At 54.8% G+C, this 11,646-nt stretch overlaps 2 protein-coding genes across 2 annotated transcripts; one reads left to right on the forward strand and one right to left on the reverse strand.

Annotated features, from left to right (window-relative positions):
• Positions 1–3,190: 3,190 nt before the first annotated feature.
• N656DRAFT_710836 (DUF1765-domain-containing protein) lies at positions 3,191–7,432 on the forward strand (the record flags this gene model as incomplete). Its single annotated transcript, XM_064811704.1, has 1 exon — positions 3,191–7,432. The coding sequence occupies one exon, from the start codon at positions 3,191–3,193 to the stop codon at positions 7,430–7,432; it is 4,242 nt and encodes a 1,413-aa protein (XP_064669345.1).
• A 2,175-nt stretch (positions 7,433–9,607) lies between these two features.
• On the reverse strand, positions 9,608–10,867 carry N656DRAFT_711074 (uncharacterized protein; the record flags this gene model as incomplete). The annotated part of the gene is made up of 1 exon (XM_064811725.1): positions 9,608–10,867. One exon carries the CDS (start codon positions 10,865–10,867, stop codon positions 9,608–9,610), a length of 1,260 nt encoding a protein of 419 aa, XP_064669346.1.
• Positions 10,868–11,646: the final 779 nt, after the last annotated feature.

The raw sequence follows: 11,646 nt of genomic DNA on the forward strand, positions 1-11,646 counted from the left end.
AGCAGCATCCGCGGTTGCCCGCAGCACCCTTCGGCAAGATGATAAAGTTACGCAACCTGGAAGTATATATATCATCCAGAAGAGAATGCACAATCCTCTGCGCGCCTTATGGATGTCTTCGTAGGAGTGTTCTATTCGCTACCTAATGTAAACGCCCAGCCGGGTCAGGGTTACCGCAGGCATATGCAATCCGACAACTCGATGTGGTGCTATCTGCGCCGGTAGTAACCCTAGCCCCACCCCCTGTACAATACCCCCTGGTTTGTTCGCTAGCGCCTGACTTACAGGCAAGGGTCAACCCCAAAATCCGAATTTCAACTTCAGAACAGCCACTTTTTTGCTGCAATTAGGACTGGAATCCAACGCCGGTTCAGAGTTCTACTAGAAGCTCTATTTTCTTGTGTTGACTTAGCTTTTTGCAGTGTTGAGAGAGATCTTTTTGAATTTGGGACCAGGACCCTTGTCGGGAGTTCTGCGCTAACGAACAAACCAGCATTGAACTGTATGTAGTAAGCGGGGGAATACTGGTTGTCCTGTACTGTATTGTACAGTACATACAATACTCCGTACTTGAATGGAATACTCAAATACTCGCGCCTGCGGGGGATTCCAAGTTCTTATGCAGAAAGGTCTGCGAAGGAAAGAACTGTCAGAGTCCTAGAATCGACTTGCGTATCTTCATCTGGCCATGGACGCGCGGACAGGCGCGCGGGGACTCCATGTGGCACCTGCCAGCGCATACAGCAGGCAATCATATGCATCGGATTCGTACGTGCACTGCGGTGCATGCTGCAGCTTGTAGCCCCGCCCCCGCGAGCGAGCGCGTCGCGCGTCCAATTGCTCCCCAATAAGTCTGTCCCTCAGCCTCCAATGTTGACGGACTTTTTAGCTGCTACATAGCCATTCGGGACCGATTGAGACATTGGTGCTGGCGCAGCATGCCAGCTCAAATTCTCTCGGTAGGACCAGGATCGGTATTTCCGGCCCATCGGGCAATCGTATGTAAAGTATGAAGTATTCGTAGTTAACGTTCAAAGTTATGGGATAATTGACAGGACTCAGGACGGTAGCTCCGTTGCGCGACCGTCGTGGTATAAGCCTGCCATTGTGAAAGTTGGATGTTGAGGTGAAGACGACGAGGTGAGCGGTGTCCACTGTCCGGTCTTGCATGAGGACCGTGCCCACATTGTCGGGTTCGAGATGGTGTGTGATCTGCATATTCTCAGGTCTTCGATTCCGTGTGCTAATTCTCTTAGCCATTTGCATCATCCTGCCAGCCAATGTGCCAGCCTCAAATTTTCTACCTTGAACAGCAACTGGGCTATCTACACCCTTCTTGGTACGTTGGCCAGATGTTGTAATGAGATATCCGTACTACGAGTACATACCCAGCTTATTACCGATAGGTTTTGAACGGCTTAGGATGCTGCGTAATAAGTCTGGACACTCACTCGGCTGAACCGGTGCCAATCTGCAAGATCTCCCGGAGGGCTTTTGGCGTTGCGGTCCGAACCTCTTGATAATCATAATGGGGACGAGTGACGTTAGTGTGCGTTTGTCGCTGCGTTGTTTCCGAGCCTAGGTACCTGAGCGAGCTGAACTCTTTGCGCTGATGATGGAGCGATGCAACAGCTTAGCTACAGGATGTACACTACCTAAGGTACACACATGAAATCCTAGCGTTAGTGTCGACTAGTACTTTAAATACCTAGCCCCCCCACCCCGAGCCTTCCTCGTTCGGGAAAGCAATACACAGAAACATTTCGATTGGAAGTGATTCTTCGTAAACGCTTCCGATCCAGTTCCAGATCCTAGTGTAAATTTAGTCGATGCTTCCCGTCCTTTAGGGTGTATATCTTCCCCACGTGCATGGCTTCTGCGCTCGTTGTTACAATGTTGTCTGGGACAAGAAGGAGGCGGCGGTCATGACTTGGGCCTGTGCTCTCGGCAACCTTGAAGCTGCCGTCGGCGGTCGTAGACCGGAGACCGGCAGATGGCCATGCCCGGCGAAGCTCACCCCACCGCTCACTTGCAACAGCGCGCCTCCCCAACCCCCTTGGCACATCCCTTGTCTACAGGGATACTCCCTCTTAGTTAGCCTCATCAGGTTCTTCTGGCCCTCCTCAGCGAGAACCGGAAGATTCTCGTCCTAACTTGCCAGTTCGTCTCTTGACTATTCGTATCTCAAAAGGTCCATTCTTGAGTGGAACATCTATGTCCTGACCTGACTCGGTTTTGGCAATGTCTTCAGATCAGATCAACAATTCAGAAGTGACTGATTGGCTTTAGTTCTGGTTGGCTGTACATCCGTACTATACACTAATTCGGCAAACAATTCAAAGTCCAACATTACCTCCCCTTGTCCTTAGTGTTGGAAAATATAACTCTGCTTTCAGGTTTTTGGATCGACGACGTCAATTGCTTGCGTGCATGGGTTTTGAGCCTGGGTGCCCGCACTGGTCTGTGCCCGTCCAGATTTGCATTGGTCTTTGAGCCAACTGAGAGCAAGGGACCTCTGTGGCACAGAACTCAGCTAGCACGAGTCAAGCTGAATTGCTCAGGCAGAGCCTTTTCCCCCATGTATGTACATACGGATATGGACATGCCTACATCACTCTTGGATACGTGTATTAAAGTCTCGCTTGCCGAGCCTAGGAAGTCTGCGATCCGCAGTCGATCTGAGACCCTCGCCGTCTTTTTTCGGCCTCTTTCAGCATTCTTATTTTGCACCATTTCCCAAAGTCCTTCAGGTTGTTACCCTTTTTTTTTTCCGCACTGGGCAGCGGCGTCGTCATCCTCCCGGTCCTCCAACAACCGAGACTTTTCCTAGAAGGAAATAAAAGAACCATAACCTTAACTACGGATCTAACGTTGGATGAAATATGTTTTGAAAGTGGATCAGCAGGGCCAGCGTTACAGCGTGCGAGGGGGAGTTCCCTGATTGTTGCCAACATCCGGCAGACACGGCAACATCCTGCCTAATCCCCCTTCCCTGTTCGGGTGTCCGACCTTGCTGTGCTGACAACCCCAATTACGCCGTCGCCCGCCCAACTGGGTTTCCGTTCCTTTTGTCGAGAAGTAACGTTGGGGAAACTGGACAAGTTGTTGTTGGCGAACCACTGCCAACCACGAAGGCGGACAACTGGGCGCAACAGGGCTTGGGCTATATCACCACTGCCCGTGCCATGAGATGAGTGGTCCAATCCTTACGGTGGCCTCTCAGGCCATCGACCCCAGCAGTCGTCATGGTAGCAGCGGCTACGGTAGCAGCAGCACCAGCAGCACGCCATCATTTCGCAGTTCGCTTTCTGTGTCGGACCTGGGTGTTGCCCGTGCCTCCTCCAAGCAGACCCCGCCTCTCGATATCACCCCCGTCAACGGAGCGGCCGGTTTCAAACGCCTATCCAGTCTCCCCTCTTTCGATCTACCTTCTTTCGACCTGACTAGCGAGATTGAGCGGAGCTTTGGCTTCACCAGCAGCGTCGAGGTGTCCCCCATTAGACCAGCAACCGCAAGAGAAAGGCCGCCCGAGATCGACACCAGAACCGAGACGGACAAGGGAAACCGGGCTGCACACATTGGCGAAAGTACCGGCAAACACGGCCGGAGCAGGAGTAGATCGATGATCGACCGCCCTCTCTCATGGCTTCACAGCTCAAAATCAAGTCCCGATGTTCGAACCATTCATGAATCTTGCCCAAAACGGCCGGCCGAGCAGAATCTAACGACCATGGCTGACGATGTTCCGGCGGGGCGCTCCCTGCAAAGATCCAGCACTGTCGAGTCCTTTGCCGACTTTGCGAAGCGGTCTTGGATCTCAAAGTCAAGGTCTCCGTCGCCGCCCAGCAAGCCTAAGCAACCGCGAGGCGGCCCACGTGCCTCTTCGACCGATCGTCGGTCGACATCGAAGTCGAAGCTGACCCCGGGTCCACCAACCGGCGACGATACACCCGTTATCGTCGAGCCCTCGAGCAGCAAGAACCGCGCTATGAGTCGTGCAAGTGTCTATCTGACAAGGTTAAAACAGAAACCGCAAAGCGTGTTTTCTAGAACCCCTCCCGCGCTCGCTGTAAAGCCGTCGTCTACGCAGACATCGACATCGAGCGATGCCAGTTTCGCTACCGTCTCCACTCCTTCTCGTGTCGCGGCTACCCTTCTCAAAACACAAAGCTCTGCAGCGTCCGGACACAATGATTCCTGTAACAGTCTTAGCTCCCAGAGCTCGTCCCAAAGAGACTCATCGGTGGAATCAGAGTTGGATACGGACGCAACCACCGCTAGCACCGCCTCCGAGAATACGCCCAAACCCGCGGCCGGAACGAACCTGACGATGTCGCACCCCAGCTCGCGCGATCCTCTCTGGGCAACCTTTCGAACGCTAGATGACGAGTTCGCAGGATTGGCCGCGAAGAACTCAACAGCGGCACGGATGGGCGTTGTCCGGACCATCCTGATGCCCTTTCTACGCAGCACAGCCTACCACCCGTCAAACTCAGATCGGTCCATCTTGACGCCCGAAAACGTCGACCACAGAGTAAGAATTTTGAACAAGTGGTGGAACGGCCTCTTAGCCATGCTGGTTGGCGGGAACTCGAGACTACCAGCTGGGCTCGGACCGAGCGTAGCCTCGCTAGGCATTTCCTTTCCCGTTCTCCAGCCAGTCGCGGGGGTGGACAGGCCGACGCTGCTCGAAGCAATAACAATGATCATGACGCGACCCGAGTGGAGGTCATGTACCAGCTACTTTCAGCCGCTGGTCGATCGTTGTCCCAGGGAAAGGGTCCGAACAAGGTCCGGGACGCAGTCGAGTGTTGATAGCGATATGGATGGACTCCTTGCAGAGTCGGCCGAGCACAATATTCGTACCATGTTCGTCGCAAACCTTACGACACAGATGGCGATAGTGGTCGAAAAGCTGTCAATGCGGCACGCCCCTCTCAGTCTTGTCAATTGGTGTGGGAAGGCTTGCGCATATGCCTTCTTTTTTGCGCCTGGCATTGCCGATGTGTTGGTCCGTCTCTGGAGGGTGAACGCGGACCTCTTGCGCAGGGTTGCAGACGAATTTGGGCTACCGAGGAGAAGCCGAGGCGAAAGCGATGACCTAGTGGCCCTTTTCCCGCCGCACTTGCACAAGCTTGGCTGGTCGTCTGTGAAGGGGCTTGCAGATAAGCTTCGCCTGGCCCCGAAGCCCTCTCTAATGCTTGCCGAGATCCACTGGCATGGCCCCTGGGTGTCGAGATGGCGGGGCGGCGATACGGACCTCGTCTTCATATTTTGCAAATACTTTTACATTCTCGCCGAGCAGTTCATGCCCGAGGGTCTCCCGTTAGTGGAAAAGGCGCGGGTCCCGGGGTTTGTGCTAGTCCATGCGCAGCTCTTGTCCCTTTTGGACGGTACCATCAACCGTCAGGCTTCCATAGACTCCATGCTTGGTCCACCCCTTTCTGATGTCCTTCACGGTGCCGATGCTGCGCTGACTGCGCCTCCACTTCCTGGCAATCTTTTGAGGGGAATGGACGAGAACCGTCTGATCGTCTTGCTCAAGGATATGCTCGATGAGAACCCCAACGGTGTCTCGCCACAGATCAAACATACCTTTGCCGAGGCGGTCATGGCCGTTGCGAAGGCGGCGACCAAGAAAACCCCGCGCTTTCAGCATGCAGCCTGCTTCATGCTCTGCGACTTTCTCGAGGAAGCGCTGGTGACGCTCAACGCATTTCAGAGCACGGTGAATGACGGCATCGTGACAACACCGACAGAGGGATGTTCTCCTTCGAATTACTTTGAACATGCCGGCCTATCCCGACCAGTCAACTACATTGACTGGCCGTTTTGGTTCGAAGTCGGCAAGATGATCATGGATTCGAACAACACAATGTCTGAGATTCGCATCATGTCGTTCATCTTCTCAGTCTGGGACGCTATTACGGCAGACCCTGCTCGCAAGGAGGCGCTGTGCCTGGAATGGTTGCTGACTGACCAGGTTTTTGCGAAGTTCTTTAATCACTGGAGTCCGATGGTTCGCGCCTACTACATGCGCCTGCTTTGCTGGCGGATTTGCAGGGACTCGGGCAGTGCCAACGAAGTGGATATCAAGATCTTTCTTGCGGCATCCCAGAGACTGAAGACGGTGTGGTCTCATTATCTCTGGCTAAAGCAAGACGCCGAGGCTAAAGGACGGGCGCATCCGTCAACAGCGCCTTGTTATCCTACCCCGGGCAAGCGGTTTTTGATCATCCGGACCGAGGTACAACCTCCCCAGAACCCCTTGCGATTGGGCTTCGACTCGACTTCCAGCTCACTCACCTGCTCGGATCCTGTTTCCGACTATCGTGGCGCGCTTGGCGGGAATACTGAGAGCCGGACCGATGGCAGCAAGGCTGACAGCAACTTGGCATCGTTCAAGAAAAGGCTGTCACTCTTGGGTAAAGTCCTCCCGTTTAACGCGTCGCAGGAGAGCCCGAGCTCGATCTCGAAACGAACCTGGGAAGAAGAGCTGGAACAGGCTCGCCGCGACACAGCAGCGTCACGGACGCCTGGCCGTGCGGGCCCGCCGAACGGTTTCCATCCGCCAGGACCACCCACTCCGCCTAAGCAAGCGCCCACCACGGCTGTCTCGCCGTCCTCTGAGTCGGTTTCTTCGACGGGATCTGCGCCAGTGTTCGACGCCGGAACCTTTGTCTTCCGCTTCACTCTTACCTGGCTGACCGGCCCGGGAGGCGGGCCACTGCACTGCGGCCCAACCCGTGACCGGATCCTAACTCGGCCTCGGCTCCCAGCACCGGCGCAGGCAAGGGTCAGCGCTCGCACCGCCGGCTTGAATGGCAGCAGTAGTGTTGGGGGAGTAGCAACGTTGCGCAGCGACAGCCCACCTCCTATTGCGCCCGGTCTTCCTCCAGTGACCAGAAGGTTTAGCGGGGTCTTGCAAACCGGACTGGTCAGCGAGGCGAGGAATGCTCGGCCATTGTCAATGGTGGAGGGGCCGCGCAGCCCTGTGGAGGCGGCGAAGCCACTTGACAAGCGTCTATCCCTAAGCATCAACGTCGACATTACTCCAATATCGCTTTTCGATGACGAAAAGGATAACCAACCAAGGTCGAGCGTTCAGTCTCCAATAGCGACACTGTCTGGATTCACAGGCGATGAATCAGACCGTGGCCGGTCAATCGACACTGGCTCCGGCGAGCGTGCACCTCGCCCACCACAAGCCCAAGCCCCGGCCCCGGCCCCGGCCATTCGCCCGGAGCGGCCGACGGGCGTTTATGCCCCAGGCGCCGTGTACGCTGGGCGGGCGCTGGCCGAGTGGAGCATTGTCGTCGGCGAGTGCAACAGCTTCGTGGACCGCCGACGGGAGGAGGGCGTCCTCGGGCTGAGCGATGTCGAAGTGCCGACGCTTAGCGTCGAGGGACTGGGTCTGCGAGCCCGAGGCTAGAGGTTCAGTTTTGACTCCGCGCAATCTCGGGAACATGGGACACATACGTTCAGGCGTTTACGGCTCCTTTGCCGTGCATCTGCAGGCAATATCACCGACATCATATCATTTCTTGGTTTGGTGTTCATCTCTCTTCTCTTGCATCTGGTGACGATTCTTGAGCTACCGACTATACATTTACAGCACAGTTGCATATCATGTTCAAGAGAAATCTCAGCATTTTGGAGCAATTTTGTATTTGCATTTCCGATCCTCTCTGCGCTGCTTTCACACCGCTTTCATATGATCTATCATTGGGGAAATGGTCTACATGAGCGGTCGGTTCGGTTCTTGTTCGCATACAATCACTCTGCAAATATGCTCACACTTTGTGGCGTTGGTTGGATGGCAGGTGTCAGGACCAGGCTAAAACGGCACGGTTTTATAGATGGGAAAGAGCTTAGGCTCTGCTTTGTTTTCCCTTTTCTTTGGTTTTTTTGGTCTTCTCGCAGGGGAATGGCTACCTAATATTGATAATTCTCACTGGTTTAGCTCATTTGCATTTGCAAGGCTTTTTACTGTTGTGTCTGGTTTATCATGCGAACCTCTCAGAGGGCTTTTGCTCAATTCATTCGCCTCCGGAAAAGGGGAAGGGAGGAAAGGGGCGACGAAGGGCTCTTTTCCTTGGGAGGGTATACCCTGGTCAGGTACTCGGATCTAAGGGGACCTTGCTGTGGATTGCTTTGCCAGTTGGACTGATGACATGCTTGGTTGGGGCGTACCAATGAGTATGGTTAATCGCAGTTACAATACAATGCACACAGAGCAGCAGCAGCTGGAGTGTGGCTTCTACCTGAGCCTGTATTCGTTTGTGATGTCTGGCGTGCTTGCGAAGTGTATTGTACCTACCTTACCTACCAGGCCCAGTTAGGGAGTGTGAGCTCCAAGATGTACTAGCGTCCTTGTTACCGGGACCCTAATAGTGTTGAGTGTTGAATTCGGCTTTGATTTCAGTTTTGTATCTTATTCTGGGCGTGGGTGTAATGTGACTCCGCGTCGTTGTTTGTCACATCCTTCAAGGCTTTTTGTAAGTGCGGTATGAGTTGTTTGAAGGGCGATGGTACGGTACGGTAGTCTCCTCTCAGTTGGATGTATGTACATACAGTACATAGCCGATGCCAGGCTGAGTGAGATGTGATTTACAACAGGACCTACTATGGAAATAGTAACGAGGCAGCAGAGTCTTGACCTGTGTGTTTATCTATAAATCAGGGGCTCCTACTGTAAGGTAGGAAAGCGAGTCCTAACCGGCCCCAACACATCATCACCAGGCAGCAAGGCAGCCATTCCTGCCATATCTGGAAAGTGGGGAGGAAAATGACAGGTTCCGGACCGGTCCGCTAGGTTGGTGCAACACTGGACGGCACCCGATCCCGTCGCGGGCCAGGCGTGGGTCTGGCTCCCTACAAGGTACCGTAACTTTTGTATATACGTACATAGGTACTCCTCTATCAGTGTACTAGTAGGTAGGCCAACTTGGGCATTCACGAATCTGCTTTGGGACGTGAGAGCGCCGCGCCTTCATACAGACAAGGTGCCCGGACTACCGACTAACATTCCCGAGGCGTTCGCCCACCGCTGTGCTGCCTGGGATACTGCTTGTTCGCGACAGTATTCCATTACCGTATTCGATGTTGTTTAGTTATTTCGGCCCAGTAGAAGACCAGCGAACAACGAAGGTAGGTACTAGTAATTAGTGCAATGCGTGGCAAGAGTGGTAACTTATGCTACGCTACTCTTGGAACTCCCTTGCGGCATGTAGCAACCCCATGCATCTACCGCCAGAAGACAACTAAAGGTTCTCCTCAGGATTATCTGGGTTTCGGCGCAGCACAAATGAAGATTGAGATTAAACGTACGAGCTGAATGGACCAGCTGTCCTTGCAAGCGATGCTTGAACCCCTCCACTAGTATTGAATATATCGTAACAAATCATGAATGCCGCTCTATCCTGCTAAGAAGTAAGGACCCGTATCAACAACTTTGCCCTTTATGTGCGATGCGCTCCCGAGAATTCGAATTCCGAAAAGAAACCCATACCCATGGCCCATATAAGCAGGCGCACCGTCCCGCCAACATCCAGCGAAGGCGGACAGCAATGGAAAATCCCCTTTTTTGTGGGGGTTGGTCTAACGCTCATTCAGCCCCATTAGCTCCGTTAACGCCGTTTCCCAAGTTGGCCGTCTCAGCCACCGCCCGCTCCAAGGCCTGGAGCACATCCTTTTTCAAATCCTCGGCGTCCTCCACACCGCAGCTGATGCGGACGAGATCGTCAAACACGCCCACAGCCTCTCTCTGGTCGCGCGGGATGCCGGCGTGCGTCATGCTGCTGGGGACCTCGACCAGACTCTCGACGCCGCCCAGCGACTCGGCAAGCGTGAAGATCTTGGTCAGCTGGCAGAAGCGCTCGGCCGCGGCGTGGCCCCCGCGGATGCGGAACGAGAGCATGCCCCCGCCCATGCCGTTCCGGTGCTGCTTCTTGGCGATCTTGCGATGCGGGTGGGAGTCCAGTCCCGGGTAGTTGACGGCGATGACGTGAGGGCTGGCCTCGAGCGCGTGCGCAACCGCCGTCGCGTTCGCCGTGGCCTCGCGGGCCCGCAGATGCAGCGTCTTGGCGCCGCGGTGGGCCAGCCACGAGTCAAAGGCCGAGGGGATCGCGCCAATGGCGTTCTGCAAGAACGAAAGCCGCTTGTAGAGGTCGTCGCTGTTGAAGGCGGCAACGCCCATGACGACGTCGCTGTGCCCGTTGATGTACTTGGTAACGCTATGTACGACTATATCTGCGCCGTGGTCGAGCGGGTTCTGGACGTAGGGGCTCAGGAATGTGTTGTCGACCACCACCATGATGCCGTGCTCGTGCGCCTGAGACGCCACGGCGCGGATGTCGACTAGACGGAGGGTGGGGTTGCTGGGGGTCTCAATCCACACCAGCTTGGTCGACTCGGTGATATGCTCCCGAATGTCGACCTCGATTTCGGGCGTGAATGTCACCTTAACGCCATGCGCCTTGGCAACCTGGGTGAAGTAGCGGTGGGTGCCGCCATAGACGTCCGACACGGAGATGACGTGCGAACCGGCAGCTAGCGACTGGAGGATAACAGCCGTCGTGGCGCTACCAGATGAGAAGGCAAGTGCATACTTGGCGTGCTCAAGAGCCGCCACCATGGTCTCGAAATTGTGTCTGTTGGGGTTGCTGCTGCGGCTGTACTCATAGTCGCCAACGGGCTTGCCGACAGCCGTCTGGGCAAAGGTTGTCGACAGCGAGATTGCCTCGATGACGGCGCCCGTTGAGGGATCATGCGGGGATCCCGCGTGCACGGCAAGCGTGCCGAAGCCATGCAACGGCGACGGGGCGCGGGGCGGCGTTGTGATGGGGTGGTCGCTATGTGCTGTCATTGCTCGGGTCGGGCGATCCGCCGTGGGAGACGCTTTTGTTTGGTCAATCACTGCCTTTGGGGTCCTTGTCGTTGTCGAGACGTGGGGGTAAATATTTGACAACGGTCGAAGCGTCTGACACAGAGTGTGCAGCGGCCCAAGAATTGTGTGAATTTTATCCAGGATGGCGCAATTAGGTAGGCGAGTAGCGACGGGAACGGATAAGGCGGGGAGTCTTGCCGACTTGGCCAGTGTTCAGCCGTGGCAAGCCGCAAGGTCATCCCGGCCTCTCCGATAAGGACTTTAAAAGGGGAATGAGTCGGCCACCCATAATATCACCTAACCTGATATTTGGAGTTGGAGTTCGATCTCGGTGGCGCGGTCCCGGGAGTTTGGATACTACAATGAGCACGTGTAGTTGCACGACAACCGTTCCAGTGCTTAAAATAAGGTATCTGTATAGATCAAGTTCAAGGATCATGAAAGGGCGTGCTTTCCTTGGCTACCTTTTGTAACCGACGTCTTAATCAACTTTGAGTATGAAGATGCAACGTCTGGCAAAGTCCATATTCGCACAAAGTCCCCAAGCGTCAATACATCTCACAAACTCCAGCATGGGCAAGCTAGGGCGAGGTGAGTGGTGACAGTGGTGACAGTGGTGACGACGATTGTACTGTACAGTTGTATGTACCCTTTCCGGTTCCGGTGACCCCACACGGCCGAGTGAGGGCATCTCACCATTGGCTGCTTCAAGGTGAAAGATGGCGACTAGCGCGGTATCCGGACACCGCCCCCTTTCT

The sequence above is a fragment of the Canariomyces notabilis genome, assembly GCF_033297395.1.
Source record: "Canariomyces notabilis strain CBS 508.74 unplaced genomic scaffold N656scaffold_13, whole genome shotgun sequence".
Classification (NCBI taxonomy): Eukaryota; Fungi; Ascomycota; class Sordariomycetes; order Sordariales; family Chaetomiaceae; genus Canariomyces; species Canariomyces notabilis.